This window comes from Natrix helvetica (assembly GCF_964273705.1).
Source record: "Natrix helvetica genome assembly, chromosome: 2".
Lineage (NCBI taxonomy): Eukaryota > Metazoa > Chordata > Lepidosauria > Squamata > Natricidae > Natrix > Natrix helvetica.
Window position 1 is genome coordinate 55,880,744 of NC_138552.1, and position 27,931 is coordinate 55,908,674.

Genomic DNA, 27,931 nt, shown 5'->3' on the forward strand with positions numbered 1-27,931 from the left:
TTTCAACATAAATTTAAAAAGAGAATTTTTTTTTCAGTCATGAAGAGCAAATGCTGCCTTTCCCTCCTCTCCCCTTCCCGTTGCTTCTTTGTAACGTGAGCATCTTTCAAGTGTGTTTTCTTCTGTTTAATCTTCGCATCAAGCAAAAGTGTTGACAGAAGATTAAACTAAATCTAAAAGCATTTAATTGTTAACAATTTGTGGACCAATGAACATACCCATTTCAGTCCCACAAGGGGATGCTCTAACTACAGAGTTTAAAAGCTGCTTCTCAGTACTGCCAATTATCAGAATAAGGTTTTAAGTCAATGAAAAGATAAATATTTTATCAAGGGATTCGTCTCCCTATTGGAAGTCATCTCTTGATCTGTCTGTGATGGCTTTTGGAAAAGAGTTAATAAGAAATCAATTTTCAGAAACTCCTATCACTGGAAGGCACTGAGGAGAAAATAAATGGTGGCAAAGAATAACGGCAAGGATCACAGGCAGCCATTTGGGACAACAGTTGTGTCATTGGTAACACATATAATGCCCTGTATTCCTCCAAGGTTAACCTAATGGAGTTTTAATTCCATTCTTTTCCTCAGAATACAAATACCCTGGTATTAACGCCGGATATAAGACTTATCTATTCTCAGTTTTCATATGTTGCTTTTTAATTCCTTTCTGTTTGATTCCTTCAACACTTATTGTGCAAATATTGTAAATTGACCTAATAAGTGTTGATTGATAAAATATCTCTATGCATGTCTAGGAATTAATTATATTTCAGATGTTGTAGTTATACAAATATATTGGAATATACACAACCTTCCTAAAGTTGGTTGAAGCTAGTACCTAAAAGGGCATTTTTTTAGGATTACAGTGTTTTCTTAATATGTACTATAAACCACTAGAAAAGAATATTGTAGCTCAGAATTGAGCTGTGGGTTCCTTGGTGTTTTCTGAATGTGGTTGTTTTCCTCTAGATGTTTCATTAGCCATCTAGGTAACATCTTCAGTCCTAAGTGAAGAAAGTACCAAAGAGTTTGCTGTAAAGCACAGATTCCATGAAATACTGAATTTTCAACAGCTTTGCCTTTAAATTTGTTGTGTAACACTTTCACTGTTCAGCTTCCATCTTTTGTCATACTGCTATGTAAAAATAGGGTTTTTAAAGTCTTTGTTAGTAGTTTATTTATTTATTGAATGTATCAACTGTTCAACTCCAATATGACCCTAAGCATGATACAATATATAACATTTCAATTAAAACATTCCACAACTGCAAAAACAATGTCCAGAGAAAACAAAGGCTATCTTCTAAATTGGTTTCAACCAGCTGCCCCCACTCACCTCCTCCTTGAGCACCAGCGATGAATCTGAGAAGATTCCTCAAATTGTGCACCAGTCCTAAAGAGGGAAGTTCAACCTCCCCTCAGATTAAAGGTGGAACATCTCCCCCATCAGGATGGTCCAAATATCCTGTCATACTGGAAGCTGTTCTTAAGATTGAATACAGATTTGTGTAATAATTCAGCATAGATGTTAATGCTACAAGGCAGACAAGATGAAGAAATAAACTCTACACAAAACTAAAAACTATTTTTATTGGGACTGGCTATAGTAACATCATCCTGCAAGTTGACTGAGCTTCTCCTTCTTTTTTTATAATAGTGTAAACAGGGAAGGTGGCTGAGAAGTTTGTGTACACTTTCTGCATTTCACAGATTCAATCTAAATTTTCCTTCTCCTGCCCTTGGGAATGGTTTTTCCGTCTCTCCTTCAATGCCACCTTCTTTACTCTCTACAGTAGAGCAATTCAAACCCAGCATTACAATAGTTTTTAAATGATTCACAGTGGAGAAGATTATGAAAGTGATTGAAAGGATCTATCAATAATTGCACCTCTATATATTGAATGGCATGGACATACAGAACTACAGCTTTGTGTCAATGTGAAAGAGACCTTTCCTGAAACAAAGGTACATGCAGAGAATTTCTCTGTTTGAGGAACCCATGAATACCTTTGCACTGAACCCATGCTTAGAGAAAAACCATGAGATACTTGTATAGGAGCTTCCACTAGTAGGTACCATTTTTCAGCCAGTTAAATGTTCCTACTTCTTGTTGTTAGTTGCAAAATCGTGTCCAACCCATTGCGACCCAATGGACAATGTTCCTCCAGGTTTTCCTATCCTCTACCATCCTCTGGAGTCCATTTAAGCTCATGCCAACTGCTTCAGTGACTCCATCCAGCCACCTCATTCTCTGTTGTCCCCTACTTCTTTTGCCCTCAATCTTTCCCAAGCATTAGCCTCTTCTCTAGTGAGTTCTTCCTTCTCATTAGGTGGCCAAAGTATTTGAGTTTCATCTTCAGGATCTGGCCTTCTAAAGAGCAGTCAGGGTTGATCTTCTCTAGGACTGACCGGTTGGATCGCCTTGCAGTCCAAGGGACTTTCAGGAGTCTTCTCCAGCACCATAGTTCAAAGGCCTCAATTCTTTAGCACTCAGCCTTTCTTATGGTCCAACTTTCACAGCCATACATTGCAACTGGGAAAACCATAGCCTTGACTATACACACTTTTGTTGGCAGGGTGATGTCTTTGCTGTCTAGATTTGCCATAGCTTTCCTTCCCAGGACAAGCGTCTTTTAATTTCTTGTCTGCAGTCCCATTCTGCAGTAATTTTGGAGCCCAGGAAAATAAAATCTGTCACTACCTCCATTTCTTCCCCATCTATTTGCCAAGAATTGAGAAGGCTAGATGCCATGATCTTAGTTTTCTTTTTTTTTAAAAAAAAGTTTTATTGGTTTTTTTAACATTTATAGGGGAAAAGGTAATGGAAAGGTATACAAATTTTGGCAGTTGCAAAGTGTGGTAGGCGTCCCCCCCCCCCAAACTCATAGTATACATCTGAATATAAAACATTAAATGCATAGTCATATACAATCAGCATGTTAATTCTATTGGTACTTTCAATCAGTTTATACATTGTAATATATAATCCACATATTAATTCCGTTGCTCCTTTCGGTCAGTTTATATCAATGAGATTTTCTTATTCATTTTTGTGATCTGAGCTTTCTTGGTATTGCCCCTTCTCCCCCCGCTGGCAGAGCTCCGGCCCCTCCCGTGTCCTGCATATCCGTTGTAGGATCTTCTGTTTTTTCTAGGTGTATTTTATTTTTTTCCATAAAGGCCTGTGCCTCTATGGGTGTGTTAATTCAAATTCTTGTCTCCTCCCAGAATATCAACATACCTTCAGGCATCAACCATCTAAACCACACCCCCTTCTGGTATAATTTATTCGCCAATTGCGAATAATTTTTCCTTTTTTCCCTAGTTTTCTTGGGGATCTGCTTCAAGATGGTTATTTCCCTATCGTGGTATGTCAGTGCCTGCCCCCTTTGTACCCCCAGAATTTCGTCTCTTGTGCTTTTTCTAAGAAATTTAATATGTACATCCCTGGGTACATTGTGAGTTCTGGCATAGGCTGAGTTCACTCTATAAACCAGGTCTATCTCCCATTCCATCTGTTGTTTTTCTTTGTGTATATATTCAGCCAAAATGTTTGTCATGATGTCCCTTATATTTTCCTCATCTACTTCTATCACATTTTGAAATCTAAGATAAAAGGACATTCTCTCAAATTCTGTTTTCATTTGTTGGATATCAAGTTCTTTGTTTCCCTTCTGCACCGCTTCTACCCCCCCCTCACCTCCGCCACCCACCCTCCACAAGGTCCAGTCTCTGTGAGTTCTTATAGATTTGGACTTGGTTCTCTTTAATTTCTTCTTTCATTTCCTTTAATTGTTTCTTAATTTCCTCTTGGCCCTGTATGAGTTGCTGGAGCATTTGTTGCAAATCCATCTCTGTACTTTTAGGTTGCATCAGGTCTGTAATCTTTGATTGTGTAGCAGGACTGGATGTTGCTGATGTCGGGGCAGAGGTAGCAAAGCCAGGTTTTCCAGGGGGTGGTCTTTTAGGAGACATAGTTTATAGAATAAAGAGTTCAGTCAGTGTAGAGAATGGACAGCTGGAGAAGCAGAGCAGCCAGATGAGTCCAGGAGGCAGAAGATCCAAGCAGGAGAGAATATCTCTAGTCAGTCTGGCAATAGAGTAAAAATTTTCCCCCCAGAGAGTTCAGGGAATAACAATCCACAAGAGATTCTTCTGGGTAGCACGGAGACAAAGACCGGAAGCCTGAATTTTAAAGGTGGAGTCAGGTTTCACAGTTCATGAAGACAACGGAAGTGTGCCATCTTGCCCTGCCAGCTTCAGGCTCAGAGGCATAACAAAGTTTTCAAAGTTCCCAAAGTCCTCAGATCATCAGTAAATTATGGAGCTAAGTTCAATGAAAAGTCACTTTAGCAAGGGTGTGGCATCATTGGTTGGCTCTCCCCCCTCCTCCTTCCCCTGGGGCTGAGAGCAGAATTATTCCAAGCCGCTTGTCCGAGGGGGGGGAAAATCCCCCTCCCTCCAGCCGCGCCTCCAAAGTTATCCGAAAGTAAAGGTTTTAAAGTGCTGAAAAGTTCTTCAAATCAAGAAAGGGAATGAAGAGGGGTAGCGCCTCACCACACCGCCGCTGCTTCCTTCTATTTTTTCATTCTCCAGTCAGCCTGTTGCGAAGACGCTGCGCGCCCTCCGATACTGCTCCCCGATGCCTAGAGCGAAGCGGGGGGTGCCCCACCAGCCGCCGCCGATGCAGGGATCCCCCGCGAAGCCGCTCCTCTGGCAGGATGCCTCTCCGGGGCATCCTGTGCCCCCCAAGGAGTGGGGAAGCCCACCGGGGAGCCGGAGCGGGCAAAGGACTTGCCCGTCGCCGTCAGCCACTGGAACCAGACCCATGATCTTAGTTTTCTTAATGTTGAGTTTCAGGCCAACTTTTGCACTCTCCTTGTTCCTGCATCAAGAGGCTCTTTAGTTCCTCTTCACTTTCTGCCATTACAGTGGTATCCTCTGCATATCTGAGGTTGTTGATATTTCTTCTGGCAATCTTAATTCTAACTTTTGATTCATCTAGCCCCACCTTTTTTATGATGTGCTCTGCATATAAGTTAAATAGGCAGGGTGACAGTATACAGCCTTGCTGGACTTCTTTCCCACTTTTGAACCAAACAGTGATTTTGTGTCCTGTTCTCAGTGTTGCTTCTTGACCAGCATATAGGTTTCTCAAACGACAAATAAGATGGTCTGGTACTCCCATCTCTTTAAGAAGCTGCCACAATTTGTTATGATCCACACAATCAAAGGCTTTAGCATAGTCAAATGCTATACCTCTAGGCTTTATTTATTGGTGACCTGTACAATTAATACTGTTCCTAATCTGGGGTCAGTTTGGCCTCTGTTATTATATCTCTTACTGTAATTGCATTGAATTGTGCTGGATATTAAAACGCTACATAAAGTATCCTATTAAAGATTGGGGGAGTTGGGAAACTTCAGATGTTCTACATATGGCGACCTCTTTGTTTTCAACTCTTATAGTAAGCATAAACAAGCAGTGGAATAGCATAGCAATAAACAGCAAAGCCAGGAATCCAGACAGCAGCCTAGTCACATAAAAGGAAGGAAGATTTCAAAGGATTTAACAGCCCAAACGGGTCTTTTGTCAACTCAATAGCAGCAGCACCTGCATCCCAGGACTGTATATTTTACAGCAGAAATGTATGAACAGAAATACGTGCCTATTAAATATTTTAAAAGGATACTTGTAATAGCCTCTCTGATTCAGGAAAACAAAAGCATTCTCAGAACGTGGATGTATGTGCAATGAACATCGGTTTCATTACCTCATCTTTAGTTTGATTATCTTCCTCCTATCCTTCCACATCTCAAGGTTTTGCTGAACTTCAAGGAAGGCGAGGGAGATTCATTGTCAAACTGAAACCTGTGGGTCTTTGTAATATTTGCTTTTAATTTGGTAACATGACATGCCACAAATGTATGTATATTGTTTCTGCCATAGATTGATTTTTTTCCTCTACAACTTACACAACCTTGGATGCTTCGGTGTTCTTTTATTTCTGTTTTTCTTCCCTTGCTATTTCAGCTGCTCTTTGATAGGGTTATGGAGTTAAACAAGAGGGCTGGCCTTAATTCACAGTGCTGCTGTTGTTATTATAGAAAATAATCTTGTATGGGATTAATCTTGCAGAAGGGCAGACCTAATTCTAGCTTAGAGGGTTTTTTTAAAGTGTCCTTTGGTCAGTGTGTTGATTTCTAGATGATAGGGGATAAAACTGTGGCTTAAGGGATTTGTCAGACATTGTATTTTCTCCCTTACACAAATGTTTAATATTTGACAACGGAATTTATCTTTATAGCATCCCTTGTTATATCAATTTTCAGAGCAAACATTCCCTTTTATATGTGTGTGTGTATGTGAAGCTACTGATAATTTTTCTCTCCCTAAGTACATTCTCTTATACAACATATTTTGCTTACATAAAAAGTCAAACTTTCAAGAGCTTTATTTTAAACTTTAAATATGTGATACTTTCAAGACATTCAGTTTTCACACATTTTCTTCTCCACTATAAATATTTTTGAATCTATTTGGTGCTCAAGCAGAAAGTCAAATAACAATCCTAATCATTTTACTCAGGACCAACCTGAATTTGGCTACAGTAAATGTAGCCTTTCATAGGTATGTTTTAGATTGATAGCAAGAGGCCAATGAGAACCTAGTTCTGTGCAGGTGTTCACACAAGAATAGATAAATGGGGAAATGTGCACGTGATACTCCCATCCACATAGCTTCTTTCAGTTTTTATTATGAAGAGCTCTATAAAATGCCACATGTACACTTGCATTGTTATAATGTGTTATATTTTGTAATTAAGGGAAGAGAAGAATTTTCTGTGCTTTTGTAAAAAAAGTATTGCAACAAAAAGTGTTCACCATTTTCCTTTTTTGAGAACTGTAATCCTCCACCAGATAGGGGCAGGACTGGTCTTTATCAAAGTGGAATGGGATAAGAGATTCAGTTGTGGATCCACATATCTTCCAATTTACCTTTATTAATTATTTATCTATACTATGCCACTATGATTGTTTGTTTTATTCTAGATCTGCAGGTATATTTGATTAAAACAATTTTTACTTGAGAGAAAGGGAGAGACTGGTTCATTTTCTCTCATTCATAAAATAATGCATTATGGTATTGTTGGCTTCAATTTATGTTAGTTTTGCATGTAACCTTTACTGTTGACAGCTGGCAATACTGAAAAATTACTACAGACAGGCTGGATATTGTTTTTCCACTTTTGATCTGGCAGAACGTCTAAATTGTTAGGAAATAAAATTTGACAGTTTCTGTTATTAATTGGAGAACAATCGAACCATATCACAACTGACTTCAGTCTATTGCTCCTAATGATTTGATTTTTGTCATGGTCCAGAGAGGGATCCATTTTTACATGATATTGAAAATGAAAGGAAATACCATTGTTGTGGGCATGCAAAAGTTGCATATTTTTCTTTCTTTTGTTTTTCAGTTCCCTTTCACCAATTTTATCTGTGCTTTAAATTACTTTTAACTAAGACAGAATTTGAAAGGCTCATTTGACATGGCAAAGTGATTTTTGGAAGTATGAACATTAATTAAGCAAGTAGCAAATTTGAGAGCCAGTTTGGTCTATTGGTTAAAGTACCAGAGCAGATACCCGGAGACTGTGATTTCTAGTCCTACCTTAGGCATGAAAACCAGCTGGCTGACTTATGACAGGGTTGTTTTAGTGGGGGAGGAGAAGGGAGGAGTATTAGATACCAGTATGTTGAGTCATTTACAAAAATAATGAAGGCAGGATATAAACAAACAAATGAAGCCAAGTTGTACATACCAATCTATAAAAAGTGATTTGTATGCTTCTGGAAGTGGTGACTTAGTGGCTAAGATGCTGAGCTTGTAAATCAGAAGGTCAGCAGTTCAGCAGTTCGAATCCCTAGTGTCGCATAATGGAGTGAGCTCCCATTACTTGTCCCAGCTTCTGACAACCTAGCAGTTCGAAAACATATAAAAAATGCAAGTAGAAAAATAGGAAGGTAACAGCATTCCATGTGCCTTCGACATTTAGTCATGCCGGCCACATGACCATGGAGACATCTTTGGACTGTGCTGGCTCTTCGGCTTTGAAATGGCAATGAGCACTGCCCCTAGAGTTGGGAACAACTAGCATATATGTGCGAGGGAAACCTTTATGCTTCTGGAACAATTCTGCATTCTTATACACTCTAGTTCTACCTTAAGAAACATCTGGTTGCTGCCTGCTCTCCATCAGTCCTAAATGTCTCATTTATATGGTAAAGTAACATATACTAACATATGAGCAGGTTCACATCAGCCTTCGTCAACCTCCAGATATGGTGGACTGTTATTTTCTTCCACTGAAGATTCCTCCAGTGCAGTTTGTAGACCAAAGACCAAATATATCTCTTTAGACCATGTCACTATATTTACAAGTTACTATGTCACTATATTTACAATTAATTCTTTTATTCAGATGTGGAATTTAGTAAATATATGTCCTGACGCAGATGACCTTACTGTACCATAATAGGGATTTTTTTTAATGAGCTGTGGAGAATCACATGCAAGAACCTAAGTGATTCTTCTGGATCCTCACAGCTTAACAGCATTGCAGATCTGATCCCATTGAGTTCTTTCATGTGTCAGTCATCTTGTCAAAAATTTATACAGCAAAACCAGAATCTTAGCTTTCCAAAATTAATAGCAATTCTTAAGCTGAAAAGATATAAATATGCAGTAACAAACAGCATTTGGATTATCAGGAAGAAACATGATGCATAAATTTATGGTTTGTTCAGTTGCACATGTAGCTTATGGAAAAAGAATATTAATATGTGCCTAAAGAATATTCTCTGCCCAGAGGGTCAGTCTGAAGACGGAAAAGAAATAAAGAGTGGCATAAATGCTAAAGGTTTTCATGGAAGAAAAAGAATCCAAAATGTTGCTGTTGGTTATATTTAGAGCATCAGTCTTGATTTTGAAGTGTCTTTTTAAATATGAATTTGGTACAACTATATATCTCCACCCACACAAATTCCACAATTACACTCACACAGTCACACACACATATTTGTGTGTGCTACAAACACATGTTTGTGTGTGCAACAAACACATGTTTGTGTGTGCAACAATAGCAAACTCATTTTTCAGGTGCCAGCCCCTATAGCAAAACAAAACCAAAACACCACAACCTAATTACACACAAGACAGACATACCTGAAGGCTTAGGAAATCTTAAGTTTTGTCATACTCCAAATAACATTTGGTCTCTTCTTCAAATCTAAATTCAATGAATACTAATCATTCTCCTTGGACAGAAGATGGTTCCTCATTATTATCAAACCAAAAGCAAATATTCTTTTAAACAGAACTTCACGGTTAGCAATGTTGTGTTGTTTATATGGTTTCATGGCGATAATGCAGAAGTGGCTTGATGTTGCCTTGTTCCAAGATTTGGAGCTTCTCTGTCTAGCCTAAAGTCCTAGGATTTGGGAGTGATCATCTAAGTTCTGTGTTAACTGATTTCACTCTTCTTACCTGCTTTTCTTTTTTCCCTGAACCCAGTTCAGGTCAGATAGACGCAATCACCTCACTGGACACTGTGAAGAAGAAAAAAAAAGTCAAATAGAGCATTTGGAAGAGTCTTGCAAAATGCCATAGTTGGCTTAGCTGACATGTTAAATAAAACATTCCAAAAGCATTTTATTTCATATCGATAGCAGTAGTAGTATATTGAAACAGAACTGGAACTAACTTCTCAGATTTTGACACTGTAATTGGTAGCTCAATTGACATGCTTCAATTTCTTTCTTTGTTTGTTTACAAATTGTTGTGGTTGAGTAGTTGATTCAAAATAAAGTTGTATAGAAACCTTCTCCATCTCTCATTCTATGTACCATCCCAGCCCATTGAGCCGAATCGGGAGACATACACTCCGTACACTGCATCAATCTGTTCTGAAGGATGAAAACACAGAAGACTTTCCATTCTGTCTTGATGGTTGTGCCAAGAAATGCAACTGAATTGAGCCTGTTTGGTTGTGTTACAGCACCAGTGATGTGCCTTGTGACAGACACCTCCTGCTTAGCTTCTGTTCCTTGAAATTTGTTGTTGTGTGTATTTAACAACTTTTGTTTTATTGATGTTAGTCACTTTATTTCCCGTCAGTATGGAAAGAGAAACTGTAGAGTGCATTGCAAATGAATGCATTTTGGAGCAGATTCTGCTCTTAGTCACCAGGAAAAAAAAAAGGTAAACTTTTATTTATTTGTTGATCATGTTTTTCGAATGATTTTTGTTCTGCAGGCTGCCTTGTATCGGCTTAGTGGCGATTGGAATCCTTTGCACATTGACCCTGGGTTTGCAGCCCTTGGAGGTGAGTTTGAGTAGCTTCTCCAAGAAAATGAATGACTATTGCTTTTTTAAAAACAAAAATGTCATTTTTTGAAAAACAAATATATATAAATAAGTGCTAGAATGTTTGAATTGTAGCAAACAGTCTTCTTTCCCTGATATAAAATGGCTGTAAGTTGCTTTTGTTTTTCCCTTATGTCAAATACGGTGGTGTTTTTAGAGGCATGAAATAATGTTTCAAATGTATAACAGTAACAACCGTTTGGGGGGGGATTACTGTTCTTCAAGATTAGAGACAGTCATCAAAAGAAATATTGAGTGCATTGAGAAAACTAAATTTATCTAAAATTAACTCGTGGTGATTGAAACAATGAAACATTGAAGGGTGGGAGAAATGACTAATTTTATCTAATACTAAAAGAAGAAAAAAAGTAACGCTGCATTCTTGGAAAAGATGTTCCATAAACAGGGAGTCACCAAGCAGATATTTTTAGCCACTTTTTCAGCCTGGAAGTAGAATGTAATAAAGAAGAAATTTCCTAAAAGGGAATATTGTCCTTCATACACTGGAGGTCAAGACATTCATAGATCACAGCATTTAAATACAACCAGAATTAACTGCACAGTACCTTTTATTTCCCCGAAAAAATAAAGGGAATTTACTATTGCAAGATATGTTGCAAATTCTAACATCAGGTGGCTTTAAAGGGAGATTGGGCAAATTCATAGGGGATAAAGCTGTTTCTGAGTCCTAGTTAGAAGGCTATATATTACAATATATGCAACTGTTGGAAACCACAAGCAGTGCTTTTATAGTTATGGCCTGTTTATTGGCTTTCTGTTGGTATCTTCATGGATCAAAAAACTGCATAAGGCAGGCTTTGATCTGATGATATATATCCTTTGTTCTCTCCAGTTCCACACTGTGAATCCTGGTTAGCAAATTGGCTGCTGTGTTATGCACCAGTTGAGGCTTTGGAGAGTGACCGGATTACAGTCCTTTAGCCAGCAATGTGTTATATTGCAATTATTTCATGTAGCCATCTGTACTAATTTCAGAATTTTTGCTGGCAGACAGATTCTAACTCTGTGTGCGTGTGTGCATATGAATAGGCTTGTAAAACAATAAATACTCATGATCCCTAGAGTCTGTGTTTAAACTGAGGAATGTAAATAAGAAATAAACTCTTAGAAAAAAAATTGTGTTCTCCTAATAGGATTTCAGAAACCCATATTGCATGGACTTTGCACTTTGGGATTTGCTGCCAGGCATGTTTTGAAACACTTTGCTAATAATGATGTGACCAAATTCAAGGCAGTTAAGGTCTGTATGTGTTCCTGTTTTCATTAAGTATAGAAGATTACTTTTCTTAAATACAGTTCTTAAAATTACAAAAGTGGTATGCTATGCTGTTCAAACAAGCCAGAAAAAGTCATTGTTTGGTTTTTAAGTTACTATTTTTGTTTAAACAAGCAAAGCTCAGTTTCCAGTTTGGTACATCCTATGGGGAGCCTATGGCTCCTAAGATGTTTCTGACTTATCATTGCCAGAACCCTTTATCATGGGCCACACTGGCTCATCCATCATTGAGATGTCATTCAGCAGGCTCTGGGGACCGTACATTTTCCACTCCTGCAGCGATAAAGCAAGAATTGAACTGTAATGACTTTTGAGCTTCTCCTGACTGCAGGAAGGAACAAGTGGATTTCTTGATAATTCAAGACTCTATGGTTCTAGCTTATTATAATATCCAATCCTAGCAATTATTCCACAGTGAGACTTAATTTTGATAGTAGTTTCACAACCATTATTTGCTTTTCTTAATATTAAATTTCCAAACCTGCCTCAAATATACAAATATGCACCAATCATGTTTTCTTTTAGAATAGTTAATGTAATATACTTTTTTTTTGCTTTTCATTAACTCTTAAATACAGTTTACATTTATGAAAAGTTTCCATAAAACTATTTTCACTTTTTATTTTCTGCATGCTGATAATTCAGTTATTATATAAAAAAGAGGAGGTCATAGCAGTAGGATAGTCTCTACCAATTGCCCTAGCCATATCTGCATGGCACAGATAACGCCTAACCTAGAACACCTTAGATGCCCATACTGGCTTTATGAAGTTATGCAGGATCTTCACAACAAAATTGTCTGCATTTTCTTTCTTTCTTACATGTGACTTCTTGTAGCAAAAATGCGGAAATTGCAAATGTTTGTGTTATGCAGTTATGTTTTACCTATATGTAATTTCTTTGATTTTTTTTTTCTTATGACAGATTCGTTTTGCAAAACCAGTTTTCCCAGGGCAAACTTTGCAAACAGAAATGTGGAAGGAAGGAAATAGAATTCACATTCAAACCAAGGTCAGAGTCTCAAAAGTATAGCCTTTGTACAAATCTCATTGATTTCATTGGGGAATAAACAGAAGAAACCAAGATGCTTCTTTTTGTATGCAGAGTTCCTAAACATATAAGCATAAACTTCTTTTAGTGTCTAAAACTGTTTAAAACTGCATGTGGAGAATTCTAGATATGGGATAAGGAAAATCTTTGATGAAAAGTAGAAGGATAAATCATGTAGGCATATATTTAAATTCAGCCGATAGATTTTGATACATGTTCATATTATTCATATTTTGTTTTTAGATAATCAATACTAACAATAGAAACACTTTTAGAATATAATGAAGATTTCTCATTCCCTGAACATTCCCCTGTAATTGCCAGCATTTACTGTACATGGTGTATCCAACAATAAACCCAGTTCCATTTTTCCATTTTGAAACCTGTTTTAACACTACACTGTGTCTTCTGGGTGTGCTGTGTTACAGTTCCAATCCTCATGACCAAGAATAGTGTGAGTTGCCTAGCATATGTCTAGGTTCCATGTTGAGGTGGTTTGCTTGCACCAGTATTTTTTTCAGTTTCAAAAGTGAATAGTTTCGTATTTCTGGCATTCTGGACAATCCTTTCTACTCCTATTTGGTAAGTTGCTGTTGCTTGTGGGCTAAGAGAAGCAATGTTCGAGATTAAAATAAATATCTAGATGCATGTATGGCCATTGACAAAATTGGGTTGGAGCCATAATGACATTTATTCTTAGGCATGATTTGTATTAAACCATGGGCAAACATAGGAATGAAGACAAGGACAGGACAAGTCAATGTGGAATGGAACTCTGGTTCATGGTGGCCTTCTCTGCATGTCTTCCAACTAGTTCTCCAGCTTCCTGACTAACCTGCCGCTAAGTAAAGCCCTTGAGGAAATTTCACTTGACATTCTGTTGTGTCCTCCAAAACTGACTGATTGGTCAATGCTGCTGTCTTCCCACTAATGAATGCTTAAAAATAAATAAATAACCAACCAAACAAACAAATAATAAATAAATAAATAAATAAATAAATAAATAAATAAATAAATAAATAAATAAATAAATAATAAGAAAGAAAGAAAGAAAGAAAGAAAGAAAGAAAGAAAGAAAGAAAGAAAGAAAGGAATGGAGAATTTAGAGTTACTTTATATCATAAGATACTTGACCTTACTTCCTGCCCTAGCTGGCGGGAGCAATCTGAGGTTTAAAGAAAGTTTTTCTGATCACTTCCCCAATCCTTATTTTTAACTGCAGATAACTAGAAACTAGGATTTTTGTCATGTAAACCCTTATGTGTTCTGCCAGATTGCTAGATAATCGCCTTCACTTCTTTTTTTCTCTTCATACGACTTGATGTAACAATTTAAGTGCCATTGCTTTGAAGAGTTTATCTTGTCTTTTAAACTTACATTAAAAGTCAGGGAGAAAAGAATTAAAATAGCTTTTAAAAGCTCCTGTTTCATGTGCTTGAATCTCTTTTCTCTTAAAAGCTGCACTCAGACTTTGTTGGCCTTTAAAAAAAGATCCATGTAAATAGACTTTGTTGATACTGCCCCTGGCTTGGAGTCTCTTGGCATCACCCACCCCCTCCAACTTTTATTTTTCATTCATCTCAATTTTTCTAAAACACATTTCCTTCCTGTATTTTTGTAAAAAGCCCACAGGAAACTGAGAAGAGCTATTGCTGTGGAATTGTTGAAGTAAATAAAGATTTTGAAAAACGTAAAGTGTATTTTATTGAAACAAACAAAACAGATTCCAAGTTAAATGGCTGCAGTTTATTAAATGCTAGAAGCTTGTTCCATTTGCAGTTTGCTTAAAATATACAGCCTGCTCTTTATAAATCTACATTTAATACTAGAAGTGATTCTTTTCTGTGCGTGTGGGTTTTATCCGTAATTGTGTCAGGAGTTGTAGATTTTCTTTCATTAACTGATGCTTGAATTATCATAATGAATAGTTGCAAGCACAATTGTTTTATGTTTAGGAAGGTTTGCTTTTTTATGATTTCTAATTATTTCACTTTTTCATTCCCCTCATACTGTTGCTTAGTTTGTTGACCTAAATTGTGCAATGAAAGGAATGGAGAGGATTTCTCAATTGGCATAAAGCATAACAATTAACCTTGTTTATAATTGTGATGTCATGGAGATGAAAAACCCACTTCCATTTTTCCCCTTCTACAGGTCAAAGAAACTGGGAATGTTGCAATTGTAGGAGCTTATGTGGATCTAGTGTCATCTTCTATGCAGCCTTCAGCTAAGGAGCCTAAGGTAGGAAAAACACAAGTAGCCTCTGGTATGATGGCCTCCAGATTTATGTTTTCTTATGTCTGCTTTCCATCAGAAATAGCAATAGCTTTTGTATATGCATTTACACTTCCACAAAAAAGCCAACTTGTGTTGCCTGTTTACATGTAGCCAATATCTGTTTGTTTGCTCTGTGAGAATTCTGGTTCTGCATTTTATTTAAGCTGTTGAGACCACTTTCATTTAGCCACTCATATTCTTCTTGCTAGTTATATGGTCAACTCTTGTGTTCTCTCAATTGAACCCTTTCTACATCTGAGCATCAATGCTTATTAATAATATTCAAACATATAAGAACGGTGTATTTTTAATCCAATAGTATTGGCATTCACTTGGCATTTTCTTTGGTGAGTGAGAGATTGAGAACATAAATTGGAAGGGAGGATATTTCAGGTTAGAAAAAAAGACTTTTAAATTGTTTCATATCACTTAAATGGGCTACATCCCAAAGTGTATCAGAGCATTACAATTAGTGAAATAGACTTAGATATCTACACCCTGAATATACCTCAATCCTAGAGGTATATAGAGTCATGACAAAAATAGGAAAAATGCATTCTATTGATAGATTCTATTCTTTAAGTCAACCGATATATTTGGTTGTTACAACGTTCAAAAATACTTTGTCTTCAGACTGTGTGATAGGCAAAATGTTTATCTACACAGTAGTCTTCCATAATGATTTAGCTTAAAATCTGGTATGTTTCTACTATTCTGTTACATCTTTCTATTTTGTACACTGCTCAATTGATCATAAGAAAAATATTAGAACTATAAAACAGCACAGCAATAAATGGTGAAATGTAAAAAATGTGGATGAAAAAATTAGGCAGCAACAAATCACACACCTTCTCCTTAAAAGAGGCTATGCCCTTCCTAACCAAAGTCCTAAAGGAGCCAAGTCTTGAAGGCTCTCCAAGACATTACTACTATGAGAATTACCTGCATCTCAGGAGAAACCTCATTTCACAGGACAGGAAGGTGCACTTCCAGATGGCATTGCTCAGTTGAAGAAAGAGCACAGCAACCCTATTGGATGAAAGTCGACAGGCAGATATTAGGGAAGATAGGCAGTGCCTCAAAGTAGCTGTATCCTATGCCATATAAGGCTTTATAGGTAATGCCACAAGATGACCAGGTTGTGAATGACTTGAATTGTTGCCTGATTTAATGAATAGTAGCATATTGATCTCATTTCTCTTTCAGTTTAGTTATTCTCTATTAGTGGGGGAGGGCTATAATGTTATATAAAAGTGGTTGATTTAAATAATATGGACGTGAGCCGGGCTTGGGTGATTTGGTAACCACAATATCTCTCAGAGAACATTCCATTTATATGCTAGGCAACAGAGTTGCAGAGCAATCTTATTTTTGAAGAAATTGGTCGCCGTATCAAAGAAGTTGGAAATGAGCTGGTGAAGAAAATAAATGCTGTATTTCAGTGGAACATCAATAAGGATAACAAGCCTGCAGTGCAGTGGAGTAAGTTGCAAGATTAATTAATTTATGGAGTGTCTTATTATGTCCTCTAATGGAATTAGTGAATCTTGTTTCTAAATCCCGCTACATGAAAAGCAGCAACATAATGTTCACTTCTCCTAGAGCTGACAATTGTAATTGTAATTGTGCCTTTGTCAGCCATGGACATGGTAATGTGGCACCACAAGATCATAAACATTTAATATTATTATTATATATTTTATATGCGGCCAAGATTTAAATTCAGAAGTTACCTTTAAGAAGAAAACTAAAACAGTCTCTACAGAATATACTATGTGAGCAAAAATAGTAAGTGCATAAGGAATTGACTTACCTTGTCTTGAGGCCCAAAGCAGAAATGTTTCTGGAACCATCCTTGGCTTTCCATTTTAAAAGGCAAAGTTTCATATGCTGAAGCCTCTGGGTCAGCATCTGTCTGAGGAAGATGGGGGGGGGGGGGACAAATGCATAGGTTCTGGCTAGTTAATATTTCAATTCAGACATGAGATAGATTGACCAAAACATTATTATGTCCTAAATTCTGCCTTTCTTTCATACTGAATATCTAGTGGTGGGATTCAGCCAGCTCACACGTATCCGGGAGAACCGGCTGTTAACTTTCTAAGCAGTTTGGAGAACCGGCTGTTGGAAGAAATCTCATTTTGTTTTTTCCCATTTTACAGGGTTTACGGGATTTACCTGCCTAATCCCGTAAGGAAGGCAGGAAGAAAACATTCTGGTGTTGTTTCTTGCCTCATCTTTATTGCACTGCTTAAAGAAATTGCCTCTCCGGTTAGCCCTTATTACATTGTAACAGCCAAGGCGAAGCGCCCATCGACCTGAGTGACTTTGAGTTGGCCATGCCCACACGGTCACATGACCACTGAGCCACGCCTACCCAGTGGGTCATTAGGGCAGACAACTGGTTGTTAAATTATTTGAATCCCACCACTGAATTTACCCTTTCAGAATGGCATTTTTATGACAACAAACCTGGGTGTAATCCCCCCCCCCTATTTTTGTTTAATTTTGGTTAACGCTTGCTTGCTTGCTTGTCTTTACTTGAGTTTTTGTTACTCCCCACAACCTTTCTTCTTGGGTCCTCTGTTGTTAATAGCTAGTAAAACTGAAATTTAACTACAGATGTTAGCTTCTGGCACTTTCTTTTTTCCTGCCTGACCTGCTAGGTTTGCTTGTATCGTTAACCATGCGTTGCAGCCTACCTTGGCTTTGCCTTCTCACCGTTCCCTGGCCTTCTGCGGTTCTGGACCCTGTGGCTGCTGACAGCCCTGGCTACCTTCAGAAATCCTGCAGTTTGTAGCTGTTGTGGGCGGTGATTTAAACTCTGGCAACTTTGCCTGATGTCCTTGGGCTGCATGTCAGGAAGGGGATGGGGGAGAGAAAGCCCTTAAGGAAATGATTTGCAGTTCTGGTTGACATGGCCAATAATTTTATTCTTCCCAAATTCATGACTGCCAAAAAAGCTTTTATTGCTTTGTGCAATTGTCTGTAGCCTCCTCCCTCATATCACGCCAACCTCTTCATTTCATTAGTGTCCCTTAGCGGCTGGAGTACGTGAACTAGAATTAATATTTGCAATGGGAGTGGGAATTCTTCACTGTGAAATTTTTAGCAGCTTATTTTAATAATAACAAGATTTTATTGCAGGCTGAACAAAAATTTGTTTGATATATCAGGACAATTCCTTCTTTCCACCTCCTTCCCTCCTCCCACAAACAGGCATACCCTGTTTAAATCAGGACCATTTTCCTCCCCTGATGAACTAGCTTTGTGAGGCTATTTAGCATTTATATTTATGCAGCATCTTTCAAGTGTCCAGAACTTCGTGTATATGAACACCAATAAACCAGTCCTGTACATATGCATTGTAAATTCAATTAAACGGAAACTATGTAGAGTTGGCCTGTACTACTATATGATCCCATACTGCTGATGATAAGCAGAGATATAGTTTAGCAGAGAGCAAGTCGCCTAGTGTTTTTGTGGGTATAGTGAAATGTGAATCTAGGATTTCCTGGGTATGTACTGGTGTAGACTTTCATGGCAGTGTTCAACTTCCAGGTTTATCTGGACAGTAATTTTTTTTTCTGATTTTTCACCTACAAGGGTGACTGGCATTTTCAGAGGCAAGGTGGTCTCTTCACAGACCACAGGCAACTGAGCAGAAATTGACTGGGCTTTATATAACCAGGTGATTTGACTTTTGATTGGTCTTTAGCTGAGTTAGTTTCCAATTGGTGCAAGTGAAATTAACCAACCAGCATGAACAATAGGTGAATCAGGTATATATATACCATTAAAATGACCAATCAAGATCAGGCACAAAGAACCAATCAGAGATAGTCTTCACCAATCTGCACTGAACTGTTGAATGTGGTCTGCGTAGTCATAACTGCTGGTGAAACTTCACGAAGTCTGTCTGGACCATAGCCACTAAATCCTGACACTCAATACTGCCCAATAGTGTTTTGACCGTTGCTTATACTCTTGTCCAAAACATTAAATTATTGATATACGCTTGTCATAGACAATTTGTATTCAGCTGAGTTCTAGTATTTCTACCTATACATCCTAAAATCTCTCTTATCAAAAAATAATTGTTTTCTGTTTCATTAACCTTGATCAAGCTCTGTTCTTCAAAATGAGTAACATGACTTAGCCCTTTCAGTACATCTGTTATGGAATTGTAAATGGAGCATATTTTTAAACAAACTAATAAATCAAAGCAGATTTTTCATGTGCATTGGTAAATGTAAAACTATTTTATATTAAAATATTTTTTTAAAAAAATAAAATTGGTTTAGATATGATGGCAAGATTGCCACAACATCATAATTAAATCTTCCAGGTTCGTACAAGAATAATAATTAACACTGTCTTTGGTTTTGCACTCCTTATATGGGGTGAGAGGAAAAAATAGCTCTGAAAGTCCGCAAGACATGAAAATGAATTGACAGAACACAATTTTGTCATAACATTCTCCATTGCTAACATCATGATACCTAATAATTTAGGTATCCTGCAATAGATCATTTTGGCAGGGCAACTTGTGCAAGAAATAGGACTTTGAAAATCAGACATTTTGAAAAATAGTGGTATTCCTTAAAGAAAGGAGATATACATGGCTGAGATTCAGGGTACTTGTGAAACTGTTTTAAAGAAAAAACAACAGGTTGACTCAGCTTTCCCTTTATGTGGCAAGAAGGCTACTTGGAGGTCATCTAGTCCAACCCCCTGCTGCAGCAGGAAACCTTACATTGTCTGGATTATTTTGGTGCCTCTAACAGAGAGGAAAATTGCCAGAAAGGAGAAGCAGTTTACTAGGACAATGCTTCATGCAGAGGAAGGCAGGGATAGTCCTTGACTTATGACTGCAATTGAGGCCAAAATTTTGGTTGCTAAACAAGACCATTGTGAAGTGAGCTTCACCACATTTTACCCAATCCATGACATCTCCTGGTGAGTGACATCAAGTTGGCCATGCCCACCCAGTCACATGACCATGGAGCCATGCCTGCCCAGTCACATGACCAACAAGCCATGCCCACCATCACATGACCAACAAGCCATACCTACCAAACAAGCCACACCCACAGAACCGGTAGTAAACGTTTTTGAAACCCATCCCTGGTTAGCCTGCAATACTGAATTCTAACCACTGCACCACCACAGCTAGAATTAGAATTAGAATACTGTGTGATTAGACACCCAAGGAATTGTCTCTGGTGCAGAAGCTCTCAATGTACTTGCAAAGCAACAGAATACCAATACCAATAAGACGGGGTAGTAAAGAAGATAAGAAGGATAATAGTAATATTACAGCCATACAACATGGGTAAATATGCATAGACCTTAGACAATACTGTGAGAGTTGGGTGTTTAGCAGTGATGCACAAAGGAAAATATTGTCCCTATTTCTAGTTGCAGTTAGACAGCGGCGTCCCGAGGGGAGGAGTTGAAACAATTTGTGTCCAAGATGTGAGTGGTCTAGTTATTTTCTCAACCTTTGTACAAATGACAGACTCATTAAACAATTCCTCTGTAAACTGTATCAACAGCTCCTAGGGCAATCTGAAGTTGATGCAGGAAGAACATTCTTTGTTGTGCCTTTTTAATCATGGTTCTAATTTTGGGTGCCCATTTCAAATCCTGGGAGATTATAGAGTAGAAAAACTTGAAGTACTCTACTGCTTATACTATGTTGTCAAATATAATAAGAGATGATAGAATAGAAGGGCTCCTAAAATCCATTCTCAACTAGAAATAATACTTTTCCTACTACATTCTAGATCCGTGATGGCGCGCCTATAGCATGTGTGCCATGGGTGTCACATGGAGCCATTTCTAAGCCCAACGCGCAAACCCAAAGTTTGCGAATTGACTTTGGTTTGCACGTTGGGCTCTTATTCACCCTCCGGGGGCTTCAGGGAAGCCTCCTGAAGCCTCCAGAGGGAGAAAAACCACCCAATGGACACCCCGGAAGTCTGTTCCCGAACTTCCGTTTGCGTGTTGGGCTGGTTTTCGCCCCCTCCAGGCTCCTCGGAAGGGTGAAAAATGGACCTACCAGGCCCACTAGAAGACAGAAAATGGGGCATTTCTGGCCTCCAGGAGGGCAGGAAGGCCGTTTTCGCCCTCCCCAGCCTCCTACAAAGTTTCTGGAGCCTGGGGAGGGCACAAAACAGACCTACAAGGCCCACCGGAAGTAGGAAAATGGGCTGTCTCCGGCCTTCGGAGGGCCTCCTGAGGGCAGGGGAGGCCGTTTTCACCCTTCCAAGGAAGCCGTGCAGACATGCGCAGGGCAGCGGGAGGGGTCACACACCCATGGGCAGGGGGCATGGCACGGGGGGACATTAAATTATGGGGGTATGACAGCACACACGTGATTTTGGCCCCCGAGGCATAAAGCTTCGCCATCATTGCTCTAGATAATCTAGAAAAGTGCTAGAAAAAAAGCCATGAAGAAAAATAACATTTTAAAATAGAATAAATTTAAATAAAAGCACTTTCTTTTTGAAGGTACAAAGAACCCATGGAGTGGATTGGACTTTGTCCTATGTTCTGCCCTTGTAGGTCGGGTCAGATGACTTTCCATGACTATTGTTCTTGAAGTAGTTGATATTGGCATATTGAACTGGAAGATCTGTTTGATTAAAGTTATTAATCATAATCCAAAACACAATCTTTTTTATTAATTTCATGGCTCCTCTCTTTAAGGCATTTTTCATTTATTTATTTGATTGAAAGTTGTAGTCAGTGCATGCTCAGTGAATAACAGTCACATTGAAGGATTTTAGGCAGACATTGAACTTAAATTCTGAAAAGCCTGTTCGGTTCATTTACTATTTACATTTGGTCACTTTCACTGGCTAGAGGGTTACAGAAGAGAAGAATATGTTCATGTCATAATATGATGCATACCCCGTGAATGGATAAATCAGCAAAGATGCTATTCAAATTTCAAACTAGAAAATGATCCAAGATTCAATTGGAATTTGTGAGTCGTATTGAAAGGCGACGATTCTATTTGAATTACTTCAAGTTCCAGTTGGATAGAAAATACCACTAACAGCTCAGCCCATATCTGTTTAGGAAAAAAATGCCTTAAATGTTCCCAATATCTGTCTTATTCAGTTTAGCCTGAACAAAATAAAATAAATGATTGATTTAATTGTTAATTTTAATCTAATTTTTAAAATGTTATTGTTAATATTAATTGGGTTTGTTTTTGGATACACTATCTAATTTCCTTTTTAACTTTTGTAATATGTGTTTTTTTTTAATGTTGTAGGCCGCCCTGAGTCCTTTGGGAAAAGGGCGGCATATAAATCCAATAAACAATAAACAAACAACAACAACAAACAACAGTACATCCCAGTGCTTTTTCTGAAAGTTTTCTAGAATAAATAGCTGTTAAAGTGTATGTACAACATCTTCATTGAGCTACTTAATTGAAGGTAGTCTCTGGGAAACTGGTGATTTAACCAGCATATCATGATCTGAATGAGATGAACGGGCTCAAGTACCTGGGGAAAAGTTGGTATAGAAAGCTTTGCATTTATCCCTAACTCCAACCATTCTGTTAACACTTTAATGCAGAAACTAGAATGAGTAATGACTAGAATGATTGCACTGGATGCACATAATTAGGTATATGTTATTACTTCTGTGCTTTATTAAATTAATTTAAGAAGTCTATGGTTAGAAGTTTGAAACTAAGTGGGAAGAGGGTGGTTTTCATAATTTCTGTAACTATATTAGTTCCTATTTAATGTTTAGTTTTTAAAAATATGTTAAAACTAATTCAATGTATAAATTAAACTCATTTTCTTGAGTTACTAGTATTCTATCATCTACTATAGCACCCATCTTGAACTAAAGTTTTTGGGTGGAAAAATATGTTTCCCAGGAAGCATGAAGAAAACCCTCTTATTTTCTTCATTAACTTTTCCCTCCAAGGCGCCTACAGATAGTTTTAAATAATTAAGTCCACATTTCTTCCTTCGCTTAATGTTTCTTTTGGGTATCTTTTTTCCCACCAGCTATAGACTTAAAGAATGGCCCTGGACAGATATACCAAGGACCTGCCCATGGAAAAGCTGATACTGTTTTCACTGTGTCAGATGAAGACTTTATTGACATAATACTAGGCAAGATCAATCCACAGAAGGTATACATACCGTTGTAACTTTGAATTGTCATTAAGTGAATGGTTGTAAGTTGACGGCTACCTGTTTTTGTAAATTGGTAGAAGTAAAGGAGCCCCTGTGGATTTTAGTTGCCTAGTCATTGCCAAGTGTAGAAGGTGGTGCTCATGTTCGTTTCAAGGTCTGTTGATCTAGCACATGTCCACGGTCATGTGGCCCGCATGCAGGGATGGGTTGCTGCCAGTTCTAACCTCTTCTATAGAAGAGCTTCCACAAATCTACAGTGTCGTTTAGAACCGGTTCCAGCTCCCTCCCCCTGCCTGTCCGCACATCATCAAGATGAAGAGAGAGATGAGGAATTCTGGGAGTTGAAGTCCACAAGTCTTAAAGCTGTCAAGTTTGGACACCCCTGGGTTTTTTTTCTAAAGGGTTAGGGGTGCAAGGGTCTTGTAACTTGACAGCTTTAAGACTTGCGTGCTTCAAATGCCAGAGTTTCTGAGCCAACATTTTGGTTGCTAAGCAAGAGCGTTGTTAAGTGAGTTTCACCACATTTTACAAGTTGGCCACCTCCACCCAGTCACATGGCCGGCAAGCCACTCCTACCCGGCCATATGGCTGGCAATCCACTCCCACAAAGCAGGCCACACCTACAGAAGAGGTTCTAAAAAATTTTGAAACCCACCACTGCCCGCATGACATCAACTTGCAAAGTGGGAATAAATGAAAAAAGAAAAAGAAAGATAAGTAGGGGAAAAAAAGACATAATTTTAGGCCAATCATTTTCTTTTGGCCTAAACTACCTCCCAGGTTTTTACTTTGGGGGAAATGGAAGGAAAGAGCAATACATTCATGTTCTTTTAACTGAAAAAGGACTGTTTTCACTGTGCAGAGAGGAATATATATGGAAGTCTCTTGTTAACCTCATATAATTTGGTATGCCTTAATCTGAAAGGGTTCCATATATGCAACAAGTCTCACCCCCCACCTTTGAATTCTTCCTTCTCTTGGGGTTGTGGGGTTGTGTTCACATGTGATGTGCATCAATTTTGAAATATTTTCAATCACAGTAGCTCTGATATCAAAGCCATTTTAAAAATAAACTTAGCCAAGAATTACACATCAGTTGAGATTTCAGCGACTCCAGATTTCAGCCTTTTTTTCTTAAAATTGTGGGATTTAATTTTTGGTTGTGTGTTTAGAGATATTGGAAGCATTACTGATTTCCTGAATACAGTATTAAAGCATTGCAGTTATAGGGGTTTCACGACAGTGGTTTGACTTTCTGGGTAATGAGACTGTAAAGCATAATTGTGGTTATTGTGCAAATTTGGTCTTAGTCGGTTTTAACTGTTTCTAAGGTTCCACTTTCAGGCACATTTAATTGTTTTTCTTTCCTCTTCCTACTTATAGGCATTTATCACTGGTAAGCTAAAAGTTAAAGGAAACATCATGCTGAGCCAGAAACTGGGGACGATATTCCAACAATATGCAAAGCTGTGAATTCCCTGCTGAAATGATTTACCTTCTGAAGCAAAAAAGAAACAATTTCAGCTAGCAGGAGAAAAAAGTCGCTCTTTCATTTTTTAGAACAATCTGAAATGTTATGCTAATTCTGTATTAGATAATTTCCAAGCTACTTTATTGCTAAGATGAAAGTAGTCTTGATTCTTGCAGATTCAGACAGTCAATTATTACTGTTCCTTCTCTTTTCTTCTATATTGCGAGGCTTTGTACTAGATCTCCTCCAGCTGGTATCCTTAATATTGCAGATGATGGGGTTTTATTATACAATTCACTGTGAAAGCATCTTATGGAAGGACACTTGATTTATGTCTCTTCCTTATTCTTAATTAAAAATGTAATTAATATATTTCTTACGAAATCTAAATGTAGGTAAATAAACTTTGATACTAACCAGCTGATTTTGTTTCTACTTCCTTTCAGTGGCATAAAACAGATTTCTTAGTTAATTAGTTCCTTAGCCTATAGAACTCATCATTTGCTAAAAAGCAAATTAACTGGGGATTGATTACTGGTTATATTAAGGGAGAGGAGAGGGCTGTATTTTATTGTATTTTACTTTGATATGCTGGTTAGTCTGCAACCTGCAATAAAGACAAATAAAATAAGTTATTATTTAGGAAAAAAAACCATATATAAGTTGAAGAATTTTGGAGATTGGTGCATTAATCTCTAGCCTATGATAGTTCCTAGGAGATACCAACATAGATTTAGTTCACACATCGTTCTAAACTGAAATGCAATTTATTTAGCATATTACGTAACTTCTGGTAAACATTTTGTTCATTAAGTCAAAGTTAATCAAATGATGGGTTAGCAAAATGTGTGAACCCTGCCAGTAGAGTAGCTTCCATCATTTGTTAGCTTAATAGCTTGGGAACACAACAGTCATAATAAAGAATTTAAAGCAATCCAGAAGCAAAAATTACAGTATATTTTTGAAACATGCAATAGTTTTAATTTCTGCCATTGGATTAATGCTGAAGTTACTGGATGTCCTATCATTTCAGCCTCCTATGAATTCCTGTATGTGACTCATTTCTTTCTGGCTTCTGTTGTAGCATCAAGCATTTCATTCTGCTATTCCCATTCCCTATTATTATAATCATTAAAATTGGTCTTGAAAAATAAAACAAAATATGCAGACGCACTCAGATCATATCTAGTTGAAGTGGTTTAGCACTTACTCTTTCTAAAACATCTGTATCTAAAGGCACATATCTTGGATCTTTAATCAAAAGTAGTTTGCAGCAGCAATTAATATTGCTCTAGCTGGGAAAAGCAATAGACAATATATACAATGGATGGTATGCTTTAAAAAGTATCTGTGTAGCCCATAAGACAGCTGTTTTGGTTAGTTGCACACAGGATTTGGAAGGTGAAAAGGACAAGTTGCTTTCATTTTGGAAGAATAGAGGATGAGATGCAAATATGCAGAGGTGAGATTCTACCGGTTCGGACCAGTTTGGATGAACAGGTAACTCCGACCATCAGCTGGGAACGAACCGGAACAGCCCGCCTATCCGCCCCTGTGCTTAACTCACCTCTATCTCATATCAGCCGAGTTGCGCAGCAGAGCAGATTGCCATGCCACAACTATCCCCCCCCCCGCCCAGTAGTAAAATGGAAGGTACTTTTTCTCAAAACTGCACATGCACGCAGCAAGCATTAGGTGCATGTGAGAGCGAAGTGAGCATCCGCGCGCAAAGCAAGCAATCATCAAACCGGTTGTTAAACTGGTAGGATCCCATCACTGCAAATATGTAATAAATTGAGAAGGGCAAGTAGGTTTAGTGTTAGGATTAGTTGAGTAGAAACAAAATAGGATATTCTGCATGGACAAAGTTAAGGAAAAAGATTTAGTTGTTTGTTGGTATCTAGAGATTTAGTTTTGAATCAGAATTTTGAATTTGCTTGACTGTGTCTGACTTATATACTAAGCCCTAGTTCTCAAACCACACCCTTCTAAAAAGACAAGAAGCAGGGGATAGCTAGAAGAAGGTGGTAAGTTGAATCTTGATCCAGTATGATGCAGAAGAAAAACAAGATAGATGCTGGTCTTCAAACATCAAAACAATCCATAAATTCTAAGAAAAGAACCAGCTTCAACATATCAAATCTGAGGGAGAAAAGGACTTAAAATCAATCTTAAAAACTAGATATTGGATAAAGGATTTTCTACCAGGATCAGAAAAAAATAGTATGGTTGTAAATGGGGAATGTATAGTGCAAATGTGCAAAGTGCAATAAGAAAAAACTCTTCAAATTTTGGTACTTTATTATATTAATAATTTAGTAATCCACCTAGAAGGCCTTGTTACTAGGGCTGATAAAAGATAATTAACTTTACTTGATATGATGACAAATCAATGAACTCAGTTCTATCCCAGGGTTTATATCTTTGTTTTTTTATTAATTGCTTAGCAGAAAAGTCATTTTGTCTTTGTTTAAATTACTCTTGTGATAAATTACAGATCTAAAGAAAATGAGAGTTTCTGAATAAAATGAACAATTATGAGCTTTAGCTTCTGCTGAATTTCTTCCTGGTCCAAAGTAATTGAGGAAAAGAGTTACGTATGTAGTTGCATACCACTGTAAAAGTACCCATTATTTGCGCTCTTTGATTTGAATTTAACAATCAGAAAATAATTAAAATCCTTAGTGATTAATCCACAGAAAACTAGAAAAAATCTGATTGGAAATTTTACTAAAGTGCTAGAGATTTTAAAACTGTGTTACAATCAAAGTATTCAAGATTAAGTGACTTCATTACAGAGTCCGTCTTGTAATATGATTTATGATTCTTAAGCATTCCTCATAATACTGAACTAAAAAAAGTCTCTTTAACAGTGTTTGTGGAAGAAGTGTATGTACTTACATTTACAGCACTTGTAGCACAAACGTGAATTGAAAATTTATTCTGAAGACAATCATTTTATTCCTTTCCATTTTCATTGAATACAAAAATCTTGCTCTGTTTCAAAAATCTATAGTACATCCTACTATTCTGCGACTAAAACTCTCATCATGACCTTTAACTGCACAATGATACTTCCTAGGGCAACAATTTGATCCAAAGTACTTCAAATGGGCTAAAGTACAGAATATGTCTAACCCCCCCCCCCAAGTGCATCCCACTGTATAAGGAGGAAAGGGAGGGGAGCTGAGAATGGAACAATCAGCAAGTTTCTGAGCAAATATAAATTGATACTCG

At 37.7% G+C, this 27,931-nt stretch overlaps 1 protein-coding gene across 1 annotated transcript in view; it reads left to right on the forward strand.

Annotated features, from left to right (window-relative positions):
- Nucleotides 1-25,113, forward strand: part of HSD17B4 (hydroxysteroid 17-beta dehydrogenase 4) — a 69,496-nt gene extending 44,383 nt beyond the window's left edge. Inside the window, exons 18-24 of the mRNA XM_081940625.1 lie at nucleotides 10,318-10,387; nucleotides 11,583-11,689; nucleotides 12,650-12,736; nucleotides 14,930-15,016; nucleotides 16,396-16,534; nucleotides 23,092-23,219; nucleotides 24,607-25,113. Of these exons, the coding sequence (XP_081796751.1) occupies nucleotides 10,318-10,387; nucleotides 11,583-11,689; nucleotides 12,650-12,736; nucleotides 14,930-15,016; nucleotides 16,396-16,534; nucleotides 23,092-23,219; nucleotides 24,607-24,696 (708 nt within the window). The 3' untranslated portion in view covers nucleotides 24,697-25,113. The remainder of the gene's footprint in view (nucleotides 1-10,317; nucleotides 10,388-11,582; nucleotides 11,690-12,649; nucleotides 12,737-14,929; nucleotides 15,017-16,395; nucleotides 16,535-23,091; nucleotides 23,220-24,606) is intronic.
- The last annotated feature ends 2,818 nt before the right edge of the window (nucleotides 25,114-27,931 follow it).